General features: G+C 39.3%; 1 protein-coding gene across 2 annotated transcripts in view; it reads right to left on the bottom strand.

Moving 5' to 3' along the window:
• Nucleotides 1–24,014, bottom strand: part of SHTN1 (shootin 1) — a 97,039-nt gene that overhangs the window by 65,895 nt on the left and 7,130 nt on the right. For both annotated transcript variants that reach the window (XM_055299945.1, XM_055299946.1), the window contains exons 2-4: nucleotides 16,909–16,961; nucleotides 6,617–6,677; nucleotides 91–185 (exon numbers count right to left, since the gene is read on the bottom strand). In XM_055299945.1, the coding sequence (XP_055155920.1) occupies nucleotides 91–185; nucleotides 6,617–6,677; nucleotides 16,909–16,961 (209 nt within the window). The remainder of the gene's footprint in view (nucleotides 1–90; nucleotides 186–6,616; nucleotides 6,678–16,908; nucleotides 16,962–24,014) is intronic.

Here is a 24,014-nt window from a genome sequence, read left to right on the forward strand (position 1 = left end):
AGAGCAAAAGCGAAGAGAGGCCACTCTGCAGAAAAGCAAGTTGAAATTAAAAAGCTCAAGTAGAGAATTCCCTTATTTGAAGAGTCTCACCTTTGTTGCCAGAGCTTCAGCACTTTCTCGACAAGTCTTCTCTATTTCAAGATGGTTCTGCATAAAATTGACTTCCTCTATAACCATGTGAGAAACTAGGAATGAGGGGAAAAAAGTCTCAGCATTCAGAGATTAGTCAGCGATTCCAGAAGCCCACACATTGCATCCCATGACTCAGAATACTTCAATTCTTTAGCTAGCCAGACCTTCAGCTATTGAGGGGGGGACGGGACGGGAGGGGGGAGTCTTGAAGATGCTGCCCTGATTAAATCTTAGCTAATATATGAATGTGGAGCAGGAAAATAACACAATGAAGAGCCTTTACTGCTGGCTCACACATTTTTAAGAAAGCTAGTTAGGATGTTTTAAGTTTTTTTTTTTTTTCCCTATGTAGCTGTACACATAGCCACGGACACGTCCACTTAGACAAAAGAATCTCTTCTAAATAACAAGTGGCAAACACGATTTCTCCTTTTCTTAACAGGACAGAACACGTGGGTCTAATACAGAAAATCTGCTAACTAAAAATTTTAAAAAATAAATCTTAACTTGATCTTCTTAACTGGAATAACCATGTGGCAGTTGAGCTGAGGTCAGTATGCAACAGCCTTCTTTATGAGTGAGTGACAAAGTAGTTACTATTATTTAATAAATTCCGGGGCAGAAAAGTATAGCAACAAGAGTTATGTATTCTATGATGATGACAGCAGATGTTTCTTGCATCACAGACCATCAGGAAGATTGGAAGAAAAAATACAATTTTACAGTACACTTTACCAATGCTTGAAAAATAGTAATTTTCAGGTTCTTTTAGTAGCTGGTTTATAGAAAATGAGATTCAAAAGTACAAAGTGATTTAGAACTTGCATTATACTTTGAAGATCAAGTAAAAGAAAAGTGCCAACTCCTTTCACCCATACTTCTAGTTAAAAGAAAATGTTCAGAATCTTAAACTTAACTGTAAACGTGTATACTTATTGACATTTGTTTGGCTTAAAAAAGAAAAATTAAGTATACCCAAATGTGAAACCCAACAAAGTTAGGCAAAAAGCACACTGGGCTCACATAACACAAAGAGAGATTACTTTTGCTTCATTTAAGCTTAATTAACCTGCAATTATGATTAAACTCAGGGGGGGAAAAATTTCTCTCCAAATTAAATACAAAAATGTATTACTTCCTAAGTCTGTCCAAAGTTCTTATTATGTTAATATTCAAATTCATAAAGCAGCACTAAATGGCCAGAAACATCTCTAACCTTGACATTTTTTCAGGGGTAATAATAATCTGCAGCAAATGCAGGCCAACCAAAAACCACTTAACTAATTAGTAGTTGCAGTCACCGAGAAAAACATGAATCAACACTGTTATTACAAGTGGCACATTTGAGTGGCATCTAATTATGACTTGATGAGCACGATACTTGCATTATCAACATTACTACTGCATCCCATCAGGTCCTAAAAGCTGCTGATGGCACTGACTTCGAGAAACTCCCACTCAATGGTACAGCAGCACCCAACAATCGGCTTGGCAGGGGCCCCCCTCACTAAATGACACGTTAAGCGTAATTACTGGTAGACATTGTAAATAAACAGGATTGGAAGTGAAAATTGTACCAAGTGCATAAGACACAATCTGACACATTGGAAGTGGCAGCCTTAATTGAGAGTTTCTTTGACTGCTCAAGATCATTTCAACTGCATTTCTCAGAGGACAGTGATTATAACTGTGGAGACAGACGGCATAATGGTATCAGCACTGCTGACAGAGCAGTGAATTAAATTGTATCTGCTGTTGTGTGAAAGCCTTGATGAGAGGTACAGATGCCTTAGTGGTCTTATCATTATAACACAATGGTCATGTTGTCATCAACCTTTCTGGCTCCAATTGAAAAGAAATGATTGTGTGTTGAGGCTCTGCCCCCCTTTCCACGCCACCCCCCTCTCCTCTTCTATCTCTTGTTCTGAATAGAACCAATTTTCAGAGAGCTATGAAATCACGCAATAGGTCCTAAAATGCAGCTGCTTGGCATACAAACGGGTCCCCATTAAACTGGAATCACACACAATATGTGTTTATGCCAGAAGAACAAATAGAAGCTGAACACAGGCCAAGTTTATTCACACACACAAAGCCCATGTAGCTCTTCATCAATATAATTGCCTTTTATATTGTAGTTTAAATAATAGGCTCTATTATTTCCTTAAAATCCTAATATTCTTGGCATTTTATCACTATGTTTACAAGGTAGGTTCTTCAAAAATGTGAAGGAAAGAGAAAAGAAACCTATACAATTTTTACAACATCAAATATTACTTTGAATTTTTAGCCTTAACTACTTGACTTCTTCTGCCACAATCTGGTATTTCCACTATCATAACAAAAACATAAACACTCTGCATGTTTCATAGGAATTTGACTTTTTATTCAATAACATTCTTGCTCATGGAAGAGTAAGAAAAATCATTCCACCATAGCAAGGTTTAGGCCCAGCAAAAAGAAAAAAGACACACACACACTTATTTCCTGAACATTGTGTAAAAGGCTGCCCTGTAATTTAACTTGATAACCTTACATAGGCAGCACTACCCCACATTTTCTCTAATCCTCATAGAGCAGACCCCATCAGACAGGTTGTTGTTGTTGTTGTTGTTTTAATCTCTGCCTCTTAAAAGGAAACAGTAAAAAATCAAAAGTTGGGCTTTGATTTCTAGTTTAAAAAATTATCTCAATGCTAAATAGGGAGCAAAGAAATCTATCGACTTTCTAGATTCGAAAGAAAAGAATATATTTCAGAGGGCATTTATGTCCTTAAAAAGCACAGTCCCATTTCTAAAACCAAAAGTCAGGTTACGTGACACAAAACAGAAATTTTTGTAGTATATAATTTTATTTGCACCTTTCAAACAATGGAAGTTTAAAAAAACCTCTAATTGTTCACTTAGTGATTTGCCGTATGGTGCTGAATTCAGGCTTGTCTCATAATATCCACAGACCATGACCACTATACCTAAACTATCTGTAATTTGGATGGCATGAAAGTTTAAAAAAGAATAAAGATGAATCCTAGTCTTTTAGAAATACTAACTGAAATATTTACGATGAAATTATCGTCATTAAATGATATGATGAATGGAATTCATTTCAAAATACTCCGAGGCGGGATGTATGGACAGAGATGAAAGTAGCCTGGCCAAGAGTTGGTTAACTGTTGAAGTTCTATGATGGATACATAGGGGTCCGTTGTAATATTTTTTCACTTTTGTATAAGCTTGATATTTGTCATAATAAAAGTTGTTTTTAATGACTCTGACAACTCAGAAGCATAAGCTAAAAGTACATCCATTATTGCTTTCATCAGTCTAGTTGAACTAGTGAAGTTTGCTTTTCCTCTTCACGACACGCTTACATACTTGCCATCATGGAATGCATCACCCTGTAGGGCAACTGGGCTTTTCTCTCTTTCACTTGTGTCTGTCTCTAATTATCGGCGATCATGACAGCAGAGATTTTGCTTTACTCACATCTGACTCTTCTACCTAGCAAAATGCTACGTATAAACTAGGTAGTCACGTGTGTTTGTTTGAATGACTGGAAAAATCTACCAGGCCTACGTTCATCACACCTCTTCACAAGCATGTTCTCTTTAGAACATAACTGCTTAGGACACAATACCATCACCAACTATTGGGCTTATTGTGTGCCCAGCCTGTGCTACATCCTTTCCATGTGCTCTGTCCTGAATCCTCACGATGGTCTTACGAGGTAGGTATCATGACAGCAACTTTATATTGGAGAACACTGAAGCCCAAAAAAGTCAAGTAACATGTATCTCAAATTACAGAGTTCTAACTGGTAAAGCCCAGCCAAACCAATTTCTAGGTGACTAATTTTCTCGGTTTCTCTCTAACTTGTATTTAAAAGTGACACCACCAACGGTACTGCCCTCAGTAGCACTCCTCTCCATCCAGCCAACTCTCAGCGATATTTAGATGCAGGACATCTCTGAAGCGTATGTGGTGAACACACTGTAAGTTCTCCTGCAACGTCAGATTTTTTGAAAGGTATCCACATAGTGTGAAAACAGTGATGAGAGCTGGCAGGTGTGCAGGAAAACGGGTGTGTCCCAACACACAGCAAAGGCTCTCATATTCTGTCTGAAGGACCAGAAAAACCTTTAGTTACTTCTTCTGTCACACGAATCTGTCTTCCTAGGGAACGTGGCTTTGCTATGAGAAAGGCTGAGGCCCTGGGAGAGGGCAGAGAATGGAGTAATATGGATGAACCAGCTAAGAAGAGCATGCCAAGCTAGGTGAGTTGAGCCCCAGCCTAGGAGAGCTCATTCAGCTGCTCTTCCCTCACTTTGAGATGTGCACCTGGCAGGTAAATGTAATAGGAAGGCAGATTTCAACTTGGCACCCACACATACTCTCCCCCTCCCCAGGGCTGCCCCACGTGTCAAGGCCAGTGTCTGAAGGGCACTCAAGCTCTGGATGGGGATAGTGAGTGAGATGGTGGTAGCAGCAGCTAACATTTATTGAGCACTCAAACTATAATGCCAGGCACTGTGTTCAGCACTTTTTACATGAATTATCTCATCTAATATTGAACAGCCCTTGAGGCAGGGTCATTTATTCCAATTTTACTAAGGCAGAAACTGCTCGGGACTACATGGATTTACATGGTGCTCTTTACTGGTGGGAACTTCTCTATTACCTTCCAAATTTGAAACTCTACCCTCTGTTCCAAAGTCATCAACTATTTACCCCAGACACAATGCTTTATTTAACAAATATTTATAGTTTTCATCATCCCCATTTCCTGTTCTTTTGAGACGGAGTCAAGAGTCAGCATTCTGTTCTGCCATCCGAACTTTAAATTAATTAAGCAGACTTACAGTAAGTCAAAACTTCAATGAATACAACAATAAAGATCATTGTACTACCTTTTCAATGGATTCCCTCATGCTTTGAGTTGCTCATAAGGAAAAATGTGTATTTTTAAAACTATCAAAGATATTTAGAGTTAGAGACAAAGGAAGTGGGAGAGGAAAGGAGTTTACGGGTTACTCTAAAGGTAGGCTGATTTGGGGGGAAGCGCCTTCCATTTCTGCTTAATGCAAGAGGCCAAATGCCCACTAGCTGCCCAACAAAAGCATTTTATGTTAAGCCCAACCATAAGAACTTGAACTATTCCCACTACACAGAACATGCCAACCCCCCATCAATAATTAATTTGAGAACATGAATTGGTAACAATATCAGTGGCACACTCTCTCAGTGTGACTTGGTGTCAGCCAAAGTGTAAGCACATCCCATTGATCCTGCATTAGGGAAGAAGAAAGTCCTACACAGTTGCAATTCATACATTCACAAATAAGAGATATTTCTGTCACAGCATATTGGCCTCCAAAGAAAAGTAACATCAACAGTATTTCCCTGGGATTTTGTTACAGCCAGACACTTGAAATAAACTGGCTATTGAAATCAACTATAATATTTCATTCTCATGGCTGTTTAACCTTCAACAAGAAGAAAATGTTTTGTTGTGTAGTTACCAAATCAACATTTCATGATTTAATGGAACAACCTAATACAGCATCTGCAAAAAGATGGAGAAAGACCCTGTTTCCAAGAGGGAGGATCATCTTTTCCTGCTAAGGTCTGGTCCTTTTCCAATGACCTATTTCCTTCTGATCATTCTGAGCGCCATCAGATACATTCTATCTTAGGGGCAAGGTAATGACAGATTTGCAGGAAATGCTACAAAAATAGCATAGCAAAAATTTAGAAGATTTATTACAATTTTTGTGGGAATACCACATTCCTTAGAGAGGGGGCCATTTCAAACATTCAAAAATGTATAAGTTCTGTGAGCCAGAATTCCATTTCTATGAATTAATGTAAGAAACAAATCAGACCACTGTACAGACATATAAGAATACTTGACATGGTATCACTTAAAATATCCAGAATTCAGAAATAATCCATCTATCGCTGAAAGAATGTTGAAATAAATTGGGGTACTATCGTGTAATAGGATACTAACACTAATATACAGCTCTATCAACATGCAGAGATGACCATGATATACTGCTTCCTGAAAAAAGCAGGCTGCAAACTGAATGTAAAGCATGCCTTTATTTTTGTAGACATAAGTACTGAGCACAGATAAGAGACCAAGAAAGACAGACTATAAAATATTAACATTAACATTGTCTTTTCTCCAAGAGTCAAGATAACAAGTAATCTTTGTTCTCCTTTAACTGTTCTGCATAGTAAAAATTTTAGAAGTGCAAACTGTTTTTTATAATAACATGAAACAATAATGCTCATTCCACTTGTTTGAAAATCACAGTAATGCCAGAACTTTCGGAGAGGGGGGGGAGGACAAATGGGAAGACAATTCTCGCTTTCTTGGATGCCTAAGACAGCAGCAACCGAACACAGGGGACATGCCTACCCACATAATTCCCAAACAGAGTTATGTGTGTTATAATAATTCCAATGAAATGCTTACATACTTTTCTGAAATTCCTCCAGTTTTTTAACAGCTTCATCTCGTTCTTGCCTAATTTTGTCACACTGAAATGAGAAAGCACAGAAATGTTAAATTTGTATCACAAGTTTGGGAAGGCAAGAAAGAGCAAACATAAACAGTAACAATTTTATGAAAAGAAAACAAAAATTAAAAACCCTTTAAAAGCATTAATGTTCACATGGTACTTATTGGTACTTATTCTCCTCAACCAGCATGGTCTTTGTACCATTTGCATCTGTCCACTTGCCTTGGACCTTCTAAGATAATGAGTCATCATCTTACTGCTCATTATCTCCTCAGGAACAAAACAATTTAACATCCTTGAGTTCAAATTACTTATTCTTAAAGAAAATGTATGTGCCTCTTATTAACTAGGTATTTTGCTAACACAGTGAACACCCCATGCATCTACAGGTCAGATTCTCTGAAACTAGGCAGGGAGGAACTCTCCAGAACTCTTCAGAACACTGATGCACAACCAGAAGTGACCCCTACAGAAGACAAACTGCTGTTGGGCACCCCTTGAAATCTTCAGTTGAGGAAAAAAAATGTCTTCGTATCCTTAGAATTCCAAATAGAAGGTAGCAGACTAAAATGAGAGAAGATAAAATATTCCACAATAAGCATATATCATTCACATAAACTAATTTTTACTTTTAAAAGGCGGAAGGACAATAAAAAAATAAAAATAAATAAAAATAAATAAATAAATAAATAAATAAATAAATAAATAAATGGTGAAAGGAACATTAGGAGGAGGTAAGATCATAAAAAGTAAAAGTAACTATTAAAGTATGAAGATATCTTACTGGTATAGAAATGAGTATCCATTAGTTTATTTTAACAGGCCCTCAAGGTATTAATGATTTTTATAAAAACCTCATGTTCAGTATGAGGACTGATTCAACTTACTGGGAATTTCACAAAACAGGTTAAGTATAACACATTGTAGAAAGATTTTCATCAAGTCTAAAACTTTAAAAAGTGATTTTTAACTATTAATAATAATAATTAAAAGTTGAATGGTCTAGGGCAGCCTGGGTGGCTCAGCGGTTTAGCGCCGCCTTCAGCCCAGGGCGTTGATCCTGGAGACCCAGCAGGATCGAGTCCCATGTCAGGCTCCCTGCATGGAGCCTGCTTCTCCCTCTGCCTGTGTCTCTGTCTCTCTCTCTCTCTCTCTCTCTCTCTCTCTCTCTCTCTCTCTGTCCCTCATGAGTAAATAAATAAAATATTTAAAAAAATTTTTTTGAATGGTCTATACTATACACTATAAACTATAATGAGGGTCGTGTGAGTAAAGCACAACTTTAGATTTTAATCCTACCCTGCCAGATAAATACCTTGGGACTTCATGCTTTTGGATATTTTTTATTTTAAATTTCAATGGGTAGGGACGCCTGGGTGGCTCAGCAGTTGAGCGTCTGCCTTCGGCTCAGGGCAGGATCCCAGGGTTCCGAGATTGGATCCTACTTTGAGCTCCCTACAGGGAGCCTGCTTCTCCCTCTGCCTATGTCTCTGCCTCTCTGTCTCTCTCATGAATAAATAAATAAATCTTAAAAAAAAAGTTTCAGTGGCTAAAAAATTATGATGCCACTGATAACTTGGTAAACCTAAATTAAGACAGTGAGACAGTCTCATCCAATAGACTGGAAGAAACTGAAAAGGTTTGCTTTCAGGAGTTGAAACCTCTCACATACTGCTGGCAAGAGTGTCAACTACATAACTAGCTTGGAAACAAACTTAACTAGTTTGGGAACAAACTATCAAAATTGAAAATAAACATACACTATGACTCAGCAATTCCACTTCTATTTTTTTTCTTAAGGTTTTATTTTTAAGTCCTCTCTATACCCAGAGTGTGGCTCAAACCCACCACCCCTGTGATCAAGGGTCACATGCTCTTCCAAATGAGCCAGCCGGGCCCCCTGCAATTCCATTTCTGGATTCTAATACTAGAATCTCTAGTAATGTGTATGAGATGATCTTTATGCACATAATCGGCATCTATAACAATAAATCATGGTATATTCATATAATGCACTAGAGAACAGTGAATGAATGAACGTAAGCTGCATGTATCGACGTATACCTCAAAAGCCATAAGGGTGAATAAAAGGCTTTGGAGAATCCATGTCAATATATACCTTAAGCAAATAAAATCACTTTATATATGTATATTGTAAATGTACATTTCATGATCCATATACAAAAACACAAAATAGAAGGATATGTACAAAACTTATCATGGTAGTTATACCATAAAAGACAGGGAAGGGGAAGGGACCCAGAGCGGTATGACACAGAAGATCTTCAATTTTATCTGCAGTATATTTTTAAGTTTTGTTTTTAAATAACAGTTAATTCTTTTATTTATTTATTTATTATTTATTATTTATTTATTTATTTATTTATTTATTTATTTATTTATTTATTTCCAGAGGGAGAAAGCACACAAGAGCAGGGGGAGGGCAGAGAGAGAAAGAGCATCTCAAGCAGACTCTGCACTGGGTACAGAGCCCAAAGGGGGGCTCAGTCAGTCCCCAGACCCTGAGATCACAACCCGAGCAGAAACCAGAGTCAGACGCTCAACCAACTGAGCCACCCAAGTGCCCCAGAATAATAGTTATTTTTGTGGGTTACATATTTGTTTTGTTATTCTCTGCCCTTTTCTGTGCTTTTAAATTGTTTTTTTTTTTAATTAAAAAAATTAAGTCAAACAGTTTGGTTTTCCCCGTTAATGTCTCAAGAACTGAAACTTGCAAAAGCCTATCTCCATTCATTTGGGTATATCCATTCTGGCAAGACTACATGAAACAAGTGCTAGTGCTAAATTAGCAAGGCTGTTTACTAAATCCTGACTTAGACCCTCCATAAGGAGGACCATTTCCTTCCAGAAGAAGCGTACTCTTTCATGAAGGCTTGAGGAATCTCTCCTCTATAAAAAAGTAATGCTGTCTGAGATAGTTTCTAGTTCCAACCTAACAGATAAACTGTATTTATTGTTTTGGGGGATTCAAAATTCTAAACAGTAGAGTTCTGGATTCTCAAATAAGCTTTATGAGATCCTTCTACCCACCAGACAGAATTAACACATAATTTTAGGAGACTTAAGCTAACCAGTTGTTTCAGGAATATTCTTCTTGTTTTCTAGAATGTGGCTTATTTATGTTGTACTTCCTCAACCACCTCTAGCAATGCACAGTTTAATCTAAAGCACAAAAAGAAACATAATTTCTGACCAGACTCACACTCCTGAGTTATGATTGCCAAATGAAATATATCTGGAGTTTTACTTTCAAATTAATTTCATATTTCTTCATCTGGCATTTCTGAAGCTGTAAGATGCCCTGTGAAAAAACTGTCTTTACTTAAGAATTGGTGCTTGGGAGCCTTGCCCCTGACCTAATACCACTTGGATTCTTCTATATACCTCTCAAAGCTCCACCTGAAGGAACCAGAGGTTAATTTACTTAAACCAAAAGCTGGAGTTTTCACTGGCACTTTGCATGACAACAGCATTAAACAGGATGGCACACTACCTAATTAGATTTGAAAAAGCCCACCAACTGACATCACACATCAACCACCAATGCAGCCACCACTTACTGGTCACGAACAACACATGGCAATTTTAGGTAGACTTAGACCAGCTTCCTAGAAGGAAAGCTTTATACCCATGGTCTCTGCTCATAAGGCCCAGGTTAATAACAGATCTCAACATCACAATCCTATTCCATCATGCCAGTAACCAGTTTCCATCATCCAGCCGTATGTTTTTACAGGAACCCTACAGACATCACCAGAGAATTCAGAAGCTGTCACCCAACCCCAGCTGTATTCTATCAGGGGTCTTCATGTTGCTTTGCTTTCTATTTTCTGCAACCACATTATGATAGAACTGGCAGCCACAGAATTTACCATCTGCTATGGATACTGAAAGGGGTGTGTGTTGGGGGGAGGGGAGGGCCTATGCATAACGGCAAATGCAGCTGACTTATTCCCAACCAGAGCTGAAAAAATTTGAAGGACGTACCCGTCTACTAAGCAGAAATCCAAACATCCGCTTATTTCATCATTTTAGGTCAACTCAAAAAAATATCTTGCAACCTTTATCTCATTCTAGCCACAGAAGGAAACCAGCAAGGATTCTGGGCCTCTACAGGAGAATGTTAGATCTCTGTGTCCAGCAGAAGCCCCGCACCCATCCTGCCCCTTCCTCTACCCTGCCCACGCAGCTGCGGCATTTGTAGAAACTGCTTCTTTTTGTGTGAGAATTGCTCATGAAGACTTTGCAATGGCAACAGATGTGAGGGCCCACATCACTTAATCATGATGCCCAGCAATTCTCTGGATAGCCTGCGGCTGGGGTAGAACCCGGCAACAGGAGCCCTGGCTGCTTTCAACAAGCTGGATGACATGAGGTCTCTTCTAGAGCCTATTTTGGCTCTTTATGAAGTGGTGAATGGACCAGAGGTTGCCCTTGCTAGTTCTGAATATTGGAAGCCCTGTTCTTAAAAGGAGAGGGCCCTGGCTACGTTCCTTATCTGTTCCTTGAGTCTCACCCAGCCAGATACCTGCATTTCAAAGCACTGGCAGAGTGATCTGCAGAGGTGAGTGTCTCCAGGGTGAACTGGCAACGAACGCCCCCCTTCCCCAGCAACATGGGCAGCTCCCTACCTCCTCCTTCACACATCGACTACGGTTTATACAAAAATGTCTTGCTTCACAGGCTCAGAAGAAATACAGAGAAGTTGTAGATACGAAGACTTCTTTACATGTTGCTGTGTGTATATTTCATGCAAGAGAAACCCCAATATTCTCAACTGGGTCTAGCCTCCACGAACGTGAACATCCATTTCGATCTCCGTGGTGCACAAACCCAGTGGAGGGTTGCCAGCCCACAAAAAGGCCAGTTTGAGGTCCAAGAAGTGCACACATGTGCCATGGACACACAACATCAACAAAGTTAGGCAATGTGCACACGGCACGTACCTTAGTTGGGTGGACCTACCGTAACTATGGAATGCCTCGGTGTCCTTCCTCGGAGCCCTGATCAACCTGTTTACGCAGCACCCACACGTGCCGGGCGCTGCCTTAAGCCCTGGGGCACTCCGGGGGGGAACCTAACGGACAGCATGATCTCACCAGGCTGGACCATCCAGCAGAAGGGAGAGCCACAATGAAGAAGCGATGGATAAGGACACTTGCTCTCACGGGACAAACAAATGCTGTACTCCAGGGACACCGCAGAGGCTCTGACACCAGATCCATAAAGGTCTCTGCAGCCCTCCGCCATTCCTACTTATTTTTCTTGAAGTTTCCTCCCTTTATGACCAGTTATGACATTTAACAATTTAAACGTGCATAGCATCAGAACGGCACATAGTTACCTATTTTAGGATCTCTGGTGATGCCTTTCGAAGACCATCAAAGTCATTTTTAATAATACTGGACAACCCTATTGTCCCACCTATGAAGTTTGGCTAGAACTTACTGTGCTTGTCCTTAAAGAACACAATAAAAGAAATCATTCCCACTTAGATGGAATGCCTTTCACTCTCTTTCTCTTTTGGTGGTGTTCTTTCTCTCAATGCAAGGTTCTTTCCCTCCAATTTTCAGTAGCTGCCCCCTGAAGCTGTCTTACAGCATTCTCCAAATTCTAGGTATTGTGTGTTAGATGGAAACACATGTCATCAGAACAGAGATCCTTGCTCTTTGTTTCTGGATAGATTGCTGTTAATAAGAGACTCATTTTCACTTTCAAACTGCTAAGTAATTACTTTTTCTCTGGCACAACCACTTGCCACTCTGTTCTAAAGAAACTGCATGTATGTGGATGTATTATGCATGAACAGTTAGCATAATGGATGCATATCTTGCTCTTTAAAGTGGCTTCTTTACTGATTTTTTTTAATAAAATACTTGGGGACCTTCACCTCTGAAATTGACACAAGAGAAAGAAATTCTAACAATAGACAACTGAGCCAAGATGCAAACAGTATCATATAGCTTGCTTCTTGAAACATAAGTCTTGGAAAGTGTCTGCCTCATTCCCTTTCATTCATTGTTCCTGGCAAGCTGACAGAGCCGCCTGATGCACTGTTACAGTAGCTCATCCAAACGACTTCTAATCAGCCACTTAAACATTTATTCATTTCAAAACTCAATCTCAAGACATAATATTAAATATAAATACTTGCTGTTTAAAGGCAGATATGCTTCTATTGTACGCATTTTCTTCTTTTTGTTCACACTCCACACACCCCACCACCACCCTGAGAAATGTGAAAGCTATTCCATTAAAAGCTCAGCGAGGTTTTGCCCCCATATAGGAAAAAGCCCCAATTATGACAAAGATCCTGAATGAGTCATAAGGAGAATGCCCTTCAATTGTGGAAGCATGACTAACATCTGAATATGGAGACTGCTTCATGAGCACAATCACATTTTATTTAGATGACTCCAAAATATAGAGTCTTCTATTTTTCATACCTCAAAAAATAGATCTGAAAGGCTTGTTGACTTCAATGCGATAGGCTTTCTTACTTTTTAACATACTGCTGATAATGTCATTGAGAAACTAGGCAAAAAATAATAGAAAGTAGCATCCTTTCCATAATCTCCACTTACTCTGACATTTAAAAAAAAAACTGAACTTTTTACATTATCATCCAACCCTGTATGACTTCTTATACCCTATATGATACTTAGATAATAATTTTGGTCAATAAAATGTGATAAGTACATAAGAAATACACAGATGTTTCATTACAAAGAAATAAACAATTCTGCTTGAAAAAAGTTGGAGAAGACTTTAAAAAAAAAATAAGGGACATTTAAGCCAAGCATTAAGAGCTTATCTGTCACATGGTCTAGGGTAGGATCCTTATCTTTTTGTCCTTTTCCCACCCTACCCCCCACACTTCAGGCATTCACTTACAACAGCACAAATTTATCATTTGTCCACTTCCCTGTGTCCCTCATTAGAGTGGCTTTACTCAAGAGTGGGACTTTCATATATTTTTCTTTATACTCCAGTACTCAGGAGATATCCAACAAAAAGTCTTCTCTTCCAAAAAGCTTTCCTTATAAACTCAAATAGATTAGGATTCCATCCTCAAAGACAAGAAAAACCACAAAATGATCAACATCACATTTTTCTTAAACAAGGATAACTGCAAAGGCAAAGATCACTGACACACTGGCCCACTCTTCTAAGCCTACTCTTCCCCTCTGCACACCTATGTCAAAATCTACATGCACATGTACTCACACACGATTCTTCTGAGTAAGACTGATTTGATATCTAACTTACAGTTTTCAAGTACAAACCTACAGGTGGTCAAAACAAGTGATCGAGGAGAGTACTGGGTCCGATAATTTGATATGAAAAATCCATGAGCTAACGACACAGAACTAAGAATAAAACCAAGACCTTGGTGGGAAGAGTCAATCCACTCCCGTGAGTTTACTGCTTCAAAAAGAGCATCTGCAGTCAGAAGCCCCATGTATGAACCTAGACACTGTTAAGGTTCTGCTCTCCGTGCACTGGAGCTGACGCAGGGCTGCTTGGAGCATCAGATGCAGAACATAAGGGAGTGTGTAAGATCCATAGTAGCTTCTTAATAAACACAGCCCCTGAAGCATAATCTCACATCTTATCAGTAGTCTCCACAGAGGAGATTCCAAACAGAGCAGAAAAAGTTCTTACCCAAAGGAATCAAACCCATTATCTCTTCTCATTGATAAGGTTCATCCTCTAGCAACAAAGGAGACTTAATGTGGACACGTGGAAGGGAGAAATAATTTGCAGTGGACTTACATTGGTACCTTCCACCTGTGAAAAACTCCCCCCAGATCAAATTGACTATGGAAAAAGGAGTCTCATTTTAGATTCCTGTCCTTGACTAGTTTTGAACTCTGATTTGGGGCTACAAGGGAAGCATGACCATGTGTATTTACGGATATGGACTGGATAAAGCTCACTCAGCCAGGCACATGAAAGTGCTTTGCCAGAGAAAATGGTGTTCTCCATTTACCAGCTCCAGAACTAAAGCTGCTTTTTACTCATTCTATACTGTATAAAAGGCTTTTATTATATGCTTCCATCCTTTGTAGTAATACAGCCCCCCCTTTTTGGGAAAAAGTCTGCAATAATAAGCCTGTTAGTCTTTTAATAGAAGATAAACAGGATGCAGTGAACTTAAAATCACTCTATTTTGTTTTAGCCAACTGCAGCATTCCATACTGCATCCTTTTCTTCCATTTCTGTTAATAGTTATTTTTAAAGAATTAGCACAGGAGAAGGTCAGTAATGTGTACAGATGTTACAAAAGTATTAGGCCATACCCCACATAGAAAAATATGCAAATAGTCAATAGGCAAAAGTAATTCATAGTCCTCCTTTTACCAAATGCATTTTACCTATAATTCCACTTGTGTAATAACAGATGGTTCACTTAAAACCTCACTGCAGAAAGTGGCTCTCGGTTAAATAACCAACACCACCACCAACAATGGATGTTTATAGAAGATCAGTATTTTTAGGGAAATCCTAGGTCTATAGGTAAGCAAGGACTAGAGGAGGAAAAGAAAAAAAACAAAAACAAAAAATTTTCTCTTCTGCCTCTCATGTTATTCATTTTCTTCTATATTCTTCCTTCTCTATCACATAAAGTCACTTGTTTGCTTTCTTCCCTCATATCTTCTAGGTTAAGTCAAAGAGTTCTCCTGAGTTAACCCTTTCATCATATCTTACTCCTTCCCTCCTAGGCCAGGAACACCACAGAAGAAACTCAACTGATGAACTTCTTGGCTCTTTCTCCTACAGCTGGAAGATGGTTGCCTATCTGGGCAAACAGGCTCAAGCTATGTGGCCTCAGCATCCCCCTACTCTGGTTCCACTCCAAAATTGAGGGGCATCAGGGAACCAGGATCTAAGCACAAACTCCCCACCTGTTGGTATCCTTAAGACAGCTATGATTTTTGGTGGTTATTAGAAGTAAGAATCTTGTCAAACTATTTTTCTGGGACTTTCTTGCCACATTAGAGATGCATGCACCAATCACTTTCTATCAGAGATTTTCATCACCCCTACCTACTTATCATTCCCTAAATCACCTGATGGAAAAAGGAGAAGAAACTTAAGATTTCACAGAACATTTGCAAAGGAGCCTTAAAACTGGATGAAAAATAATGATCTCAAAATCCATTTTTATGTGAACTGGAGTTCATTAATATCACCAACCATGTTACAGTCAATATAGGTAACCAATTAATATGAGTGAAAAACTTAAATATGATTCTTAAGAACCCAATAAATATGCCAAAGACTTTACAAATATGCAGCTCACTGCCTATTTTCATTACAGACCTTACTTTCAAATTTTAAAGACAAGGTCTCTTAACTTAGAGCTATGATGACCATTTGCTTCAGTAACTACAAAGGATCTATTTTATTAATTTTCCACTATGGACACAATGTTTTGAAATATTTGGTCTATCAAACAAAGTAATTTCTAAACACATATTTTGTTTCTATCTAAAAACAATAATGTACAGTTCTGCTCTCTCTCCTCTTTTCTAGTTCAATTTAGCACTCTTTTTTTAATTTAGACCTCCTTGGTGTCCTCTCCCTGAATTTACAGAGGGAGGGGGAAGATACATAAACAAATATTCACAAATCTTAATAGACATGTGCAGAGCCAAAAAAGTTAGTCGTTTATAGGTAAGTAAAGGTAAGTAAATTCAATGATTTCAGTTTAACTGAAAATATTCGCTGGGCATTACTATCTTCATAGCAGGTGATTTTCAACTTCCAGTATATTATTCATATACTCAGCAGACATGGGCATGAAAAAGGTTTATGAAAGAAGACAGGCTAAACACTGGTGACTAATGCCAAAGAGTTCTCTCCAGAATCTACTATGTCTAAGCTCCAAAGATACGTGTCTTCCCTCCAATTCCATCACTGGAATCCCAAATCGGGTTGTTAGGGAAAAGTACAATTCTCAGGGGCTTGAGTTGCTTGGCCTGGTGCCTTGCTGCACATTTAGCTGTGCGGTTAATCTCCCAGAGCAGCGCCCACTGTGGCATGCCTGCTATTCTTTACCATCTGGAGCCTGGAGTTGATATTAGCTTGAACCACACATGCAGGAGAAAAGAAAAAAGAAAAAACTCTCATTCGCATTTAACTGAAATTGGTGGCAGAACAATGCACCATGCCGTCTAGGCTTTCACACGTGGAAGAAAGGAAAGAAAGGCTAAAGTACAAACCTTCTCTTTTGTTTTCTGGTTCTCTGCTCTGAGGTCTTCATATTCGCCTATGGCTAAAAGAAAAAAAGGAAAGCAACATTATAACACTATCAAAAGTTTGAAGTTTTTAGGAAAACCCAGGATCCAACTAACCTCTATTGTCTATTTACTAGGTTGGTGGTAGGGTAGAGAAGTGGCCATAGAAGAAGGGCTTCTGCTTTTAAGAGTAAGAAAGAAAAAGAGACCACGGCAGGTGTGAGCCCACTAAGCCAAATTTCGGATCTCCCTAGGTCACAGAAAGACCTCAGAGCCATAAGCGACCTATGACAAATCACTTCTCGGCGCTCAGCACTTGGTCCTGTGAAAGGGGACAGGTGGCTGCTCCCTGAAGTTCCTTCTAGCACTGTTAGTCTGTGGTGCTGTAATCAGAGGTTCATTTTTAAAATCAGCCTCCAGAAAATAATGTAGGCTTACACATTCAGTTCAGTGTCACACATTTGCTTTGTCCACAGAGTGAAAGGGTTACGCCATGAGCATTCAGCTAAGAACAACTATTTTTAGGCCCTGCAAGATCATCGATCACCAAGCTATGACCAGATACCAGCCAGATTCATTTCATTAAGTTGGAAAAATATGTGAACTGTTGGGAAATATTTCTTATTATGTGGGAGGAAAAAAAAAACTCAGCAGCTTATTATTTAAAACCCTCTACCGCCAGAAAAATAAAGTAGCCTGAACACCCACATTCATCTCTTATCCAAAGCACCATTCTTGGATATCCTCACGGTTGCGAATATGATGTTATTAGCATATGATGGTTAGAAAAGGCATGATCCAGGTTTAAGGATGGATCAGAATGTGTAAGGTGGGTGTACTCCCAAACCAGCATTTTGACTGGCACCACAGAGCCAGGGCATTGTCAGATTGGATCTTTACACCTGGACTTTTAAAAAATATAATTGGGATTTATCTACAAAAAGCTCAGTTTTTCTTAAAAAAAATAAAATAAAAAAGACAAAGAGGGCTTCCTATTTCCATGAATACCCAAAAAATAGAAAAAAAAGAATCTGAAACCAGTGACTTCAGGAACATCCCAAATAATCTGCTTATTAATTCTAGAGGTGTAGGATTCTAATCATGGAGCAGAGAAAACCCCCTAAAGAAACAATTCACATGGTGAAGTATATCCTTTGTATCCTCCAACAGTGAACCAAAGGATTTAGAATACCTATGGTGATTGTGGGGCCACTACCTTAAAATCCAACCAAATGAACAAATATTTATGAGATTACACCCACTCCATGACCATCTACATAAGAGTTAATGGACAATTTTATTGAAGCCACACCCAGAAAGAATCCTTGAAAATTAGCCCATAAAATAGCCAAATATGTACATGTAAAGATATAGCCCTTTTAAAAATAATTACATTTTCAAAAGAAAATATTTGGGAAAAAAAAGAAAGAAAACATTTGAGTAGCCACAGAATGAAGTCCTGTGCACACCAGCTCATCAGCCTCTACCACACAAAGCCCAACCAATGGGTATAAACTAAATTGTCCTAGTTTATGAAAAATCAATAAAATGACCTCTTCTTTTTTTTAACAGAGAGAAATAAAACTAAGAGATTCTAAAATATACACTCATGCACCAGGTAGTCTATGGTTATGGCCCCAAATCTTATTACCATATCTGATATTCTTTCAAAAAATAAATATATATATTTTATTGAGATACTTTACTTGACATTTAACAGTTTAGCACCACCTTCGGCCCAGGGTGGGATTCTGGGGACCTGGGATGGAGTCCCACATCGGGCTCCCTGCGTGGAGCCTGTTTCTCCCTCTGCCTGTGTCTGCCTCTCTATGTCTCTCATGCATGAATAAATAAAATCTTTAAAAAAAAAAGTAGGTATCTATAGATAAAGCTGAAAATCAAGATTGATTTACTACCCTATTCTTGATGACCTACTTTATAGACGTACAAACAATAAAGACTTATAAAACCATGATCTCATATTGACATTAAGAAAATGTTTTTCTATTTAAAACATTAATTAACAGCTTTGAAGCTTATTAAAAATACCGATACGATTCTTCCATTATATTGCCAATAGAATCCAGATGAAAGTAGACTCCCAACTACAGGGTCTTCACGAAAAGCATTAATTAAGAACCCTTCACCTATCATGCCTTAATGGAAACCACAGACAAAGTGCTTTCCTGTGACTATGTGCAACTAAAAAAATAATAATAATAATAAAGCCAAGTAAAGGGAATAAAGAGGAAGCGTATGGGAAACGTATGAAGAATTCCCAGTGGGAAGGGAGCACCTGGGGAGTAGAGCATAAAGGGAAGAAAAACATTAATTTATATTTTTATTTCACTGAAGTCAGAAAACCAAGCTCACTGCCATAAACAAGATTTACACACACACCATAGTGAATACACATGTAACTCCATCCTCACCGAAACTGGCAAAATCTGAAGTGACCTATAGTATTCTGCTATGTTTCTGGCAATGCTAAGGGTAACAGAGAAAGCCACCTCTTTGTTTCAGAACTGTCACAGCTTGGAAATTTTTAAGTGAGTCGCACAACTCAAGTGATTTGATGATACAGATCCTCCAAATCGTGAAGTAACCAATGCAAAAGTAAAGGTGAATTGGACCAACGCTCTGCTATGAATGGAAGGCACAGCTCGGGAAGACATCATCTCCTGGGTGGGCTTACAGGTACAGTTTATTTCAATGTGCTGTAAGGTCACATAGCACAGTAATTAAAAGGTACAGCCAAGAGACTTTGGTCTAGTTGGTAATCTCTCTAAATCTCAGATTCCCCATCTGGAAAATAAGAATGAAAATTATACATCTTTCTCATATTGTTGTGATTAAGAATGAGTTAACATGTAAGATGTAAGTTGTAAGAGTGCTTAGGAATATTATGTGTTCAATACATGTTAGCCATACTTATTGTTACTGATACAGCAAAGTACATCAGATCCCTGTGTATGATAAGAGATCAATCAGGCTGTTTCCTAATGCCCTCCAACTCAGGCTGACTTTTGTCGCACATGTCCCAAAAGATGGCAGAGCAGAAAAATCTCTGAAACCCTACTACTACTACCCTCTGCCAAAAAGAAGAAGGAGGAGGAGGAGGAGGAGGAGGAGGAGGAGGAGGAGGAGGAGGAGGAGGAGAAGAAGAAGAAGAAGAAGAAGAAGAAGAAGAAGAAGAAGAAGAAGAAGAAGAAGAAGAAGAAGAAGAAGGAGAAAGAAGAAAGAAGAAGGAGAGAGGAGGCTAACAATTGTAGTGTGTTGTAGTTAAAAAAAAAAAAAAAAGATGGCAAAGAAGTGGAAGCATGTCTGGGAGCTGTACTTTTCAATCCTGGCTGCACATTAGAATCACCTGGGGAGCTTTTAAATCATACAGCTGTCTAGCCCCCTCTCCACCCACCCCACCCCAAGATTCTAATTTAACTACTCCAGGGTGGACCTTGGGCACCATATTTGTTTGAGAAGTGAACACCCCAGGTGATTCTAATGTGCAGCCAGGAAGGGGAATCTCTACCTAAGAGGACAGAATGGAAGAAAAAGGGAGATGGGCAGAAAACAAGGAGAATATTAGGCAGAGCACGTGTTTCAAGAATCATGCTGGTTTTCTATTTTCTAACTCCCTAATGCCAAGAAAGGGAGCTTTCTTTCCAGGCTGCAAATCATGACATAGCCAGCCCAGAGATCAGATGAGTAGACTTAGTCATTTTAGAACCATGGCACTTAAAGTTCATAAACACAGGCAATAACACCTTTGGCTGGGGTGAGTAACAATCATGGTTTTCCCAGGACTTTCCCAGTTTTAGACTGAAAAGCCCATTGTCCCTGGAAGACCTCTTTGTCCCAGGCAGGTTAACCACCCTATCTCAAGTACAAGCACCAGATCAGTACTTCCCAACCAATACCTTCTAGACCTGCACTGGCAAATACAGAGCCACTAGCTACAAGTGGCTACTTTCATGTAAATTAATTAAAATTAATTAAAACTTAAAATTCTCTTCTTTGGGAGCACCAGCCATATTTCAAGTGTTCAGTGGCTACACGTGGCTAGTGGCTACCACAGCAGACACGGAACATTTCCGTCTCAGCAGGAAGTGCTGCTAGACAGTACTATTCTGGACATCTCTATGCAGAGAGCCTATAAGCACCTCAAACTCAACATGTTAGAAAGTGAACTCATCAAACTCTCTTTAACTCAGACCTCCTCCTTCCTCTATATATGATGTCTTTCTGGAGTCATCGCCTACCTGGTCATCAAGCTAGTACCTCAAGATCTACCTTGATTCCCCTCTTTCTCCCACCTTCCAACGAATTATCAAACTGCTCCCATCTCTTAAAACATCTCCCCAATCTGCCCTTCCTCTACAGTGTGTCTGCCTTAATTCTAATCCTCAATGATGGTAAAATCCTCTCATGTAGCCTCTAGCCTCCCTCTATCCCAAGTTTGTTCTTCACAAAGTAGATGGTTAGCATAGTAACAAAGCGATCTGGTTACATCATCCTTGGGTTTAAAAGCCCACAAAGATGGGAACTTTACAACCTGGGCCCCACTCTTGCCATTCAGCCTTAGGGAACACCACTCAATCCATCACACCTCTAACATCTTTCACACCAGGCACCTTATAAACATTTTTCCCTTCACCTGCAAGGTCTCCCCCCAACCCATTTTCCATAGCTTTTCCTTGACAATGCAATTCAACTGTCCTTTCCTGTAAGAAACCCTCCCCACATATATAGGGCAAAAATCAACATTTATATTTCTAATATACTACCAGAGTACACTGTTCATATAGTTCTACTAGAGCAACTACGTATAAGATTATAAATTATCTGAGCATTAGTCTGTTTTCTTGTCTTCTCTCCCATTCCATTCATTGCTATAAATCTCACACCCAGCAGAATATGAAGCAGAGTTGGTACCTATGTTGACCGAACAGCTGGTTCATATAAATCTGTGATATAAAGCAATTAAGCCAAATATTAACATCCCCATTTTAAAAATAAAGATACGTAGAAAAGTCAAATCCAGGCAGCCCAGGTGGCTCAGCAGTTTAGTGCCACCTTCAGCCCAGGGAGTGATCCTGGAGACCCAGGATCGAGTCTCAACGTCGGGCTCCCTGCATGGAGCCTGTTTCTCTCTCTACCTGTGTCTGTGTCTGTGTCTGTGTGTGTGTGTGTGTCATGAATAAACAAAATCTTAAAAAGAAAAGAAAAGAAAAGTCAAATCCCACATTAAGAAATACTGGAGGCAGGACCAGTCTACTGATTTCCAAAGCCATTCATGTAAAAAAAAAAAAAAAAAAAAAAAAAAAAAACACTACTGAGCATTACTATGTGCAGTGTGCTAACACACTCGACGTGAAATAATCCTCTAGGGTAAGGACTATGCCTTTATGCATACAGATACCAACATCCAACACAATGCCTGAGATATAGAAGACTGTATAAATGCATGTTAAATTAAGAAGAAAGAATGGATCTAGGTCTTCATATGAACAAATCGTGAAAGAGCAGATCCTTTCCTCCTCATATTAAAAGGGTCTCTCACATCACGTGTTACAACAAGATACTCAATAAAAGTGAAGCTTTAAAGAGCCATCAAATATAACCAGAAAAACACTGCCTCATAAGATCTTCTAATGTAGATTCTCATCCATTAAGTCTGCATCTTTGAGACTCATGTAGCCTTGAAACACCTCTTACTAATGGGGAACGAGGACATGAGTCATAAGAGATAATGTTCAATTAGGACATTATTCCCTTCTGCACATATGCCAATGGGTCCTCTCTCAGAGCCAGAGTAGAAAGAGAAGTCATTTATACCTCCCTTGTTAATTAAAGCATCAGAAAAGCCTGAAAAAAACACTGCTGGAAAACCTGATCAAAAAACAAAGATGACAGATTTCACATCTGAAAAGAAATTATGGCAAACCTGAAATTTACGCATTATTTGGTAGGACACACAGTTCGGTGCTAATGAATTAATGATGCTTACGAAGTACTCCCAACGAACTACAGTAATGACTTCAAATTAACCAACAGAAAGGAAGGAAACTGAGTATGTTTAAAATACACACGTTAAGTCTGGTTTCCAGTCTGGCACGGAGCTTTTCTGTCAACACTCCTGTCCTCACAACAGAAAAGCTGAATAAACTGAAAATCAATGACTCTTCTTGGATCTACCCGAGAACTGAGGTCACAGGGCGAACTGCTATTCCAAAAATTGGGAGGGACAAGCAAGAGACAAACCATCAGAACTTCCTGGAGCAGCAGCCAAGGTGCAGAACTTGCTCAACAACCAGTACCAAGAAAGGAAAACTTCAACTGTTATTGGCGAATTGCTGAAGGCTCAGTCCTAACACATTTGAGAGTTAAAAATGCCAGTGGGTAGGCCAGTCTTAGGAACATCCAAACCAGGACGCCTGGGTGGCTCAGTGGTTGAGCATCTGCCTTGGGCTCAGGTTGTAACTCCAGTGTCCTGGGAATAAGTCCCACATCGGGCTCCCCATGGGGAGACTGCTTCTCCCTCTGCCTATGTCTCTCTCTGTGTGTGTGTCTCTCATGAATAAATAAATGAAATCTTAAAAAAAAAAAAAAGGAGCATCCCTATCTTTTGCAAGTTTTATCTCCAGGAGTGCCACCACAGCCCTGTAGTGAATATCAGAGGCCTGTCCTTGGGAGAAATGATTTCACTAGAGTCTAACAGACTTGGGGGAAGGTGAGAGCTCACTCCAGGCCCCTCTCTAGCCTTCCCTTCTCACCTAAAGAAGAAAGATCAACACTGAGAAGCATGTGGAAGTCATAGCCCAGGGGCACAGGCTCACCAGGAGGCTGAGACCCTATCACACAGGACCACAGGAGGCCTCCCCTCCCCTATACGTACCCTCATGAATGTTTACAGCAGCGTTATTCACAATTGCCAAAGCTTGGAAGCAACCATCATGTTCATCAACAGGTGAATGGATAAACAAAATGTGGTACATCCATACAATAGAGTATTATTCAGTGATAAAAAGAAATAAATGCACTATCAAGCCACAAAAAGACAAGGGGGAACCATACATGCACATTGCTAAGTG

This window comes from Nyctereutes procyonoides, unplaced genomic scaffold (genome assembly GCF_905146905.1).
Source record: "Nyctereutes procyonoides isolate TBG_1078 unplaced genomic scaffold, NYPRO_anot_genome, whole genome shotgun sequence".
Taxonomy (NCBI): domain Eukaryota; kingdom Metazoa; phylum Chordata; class Mammalia; order Carnivora; family Canidae; genus Nyctereutes; species Nyctereutes procyonoides.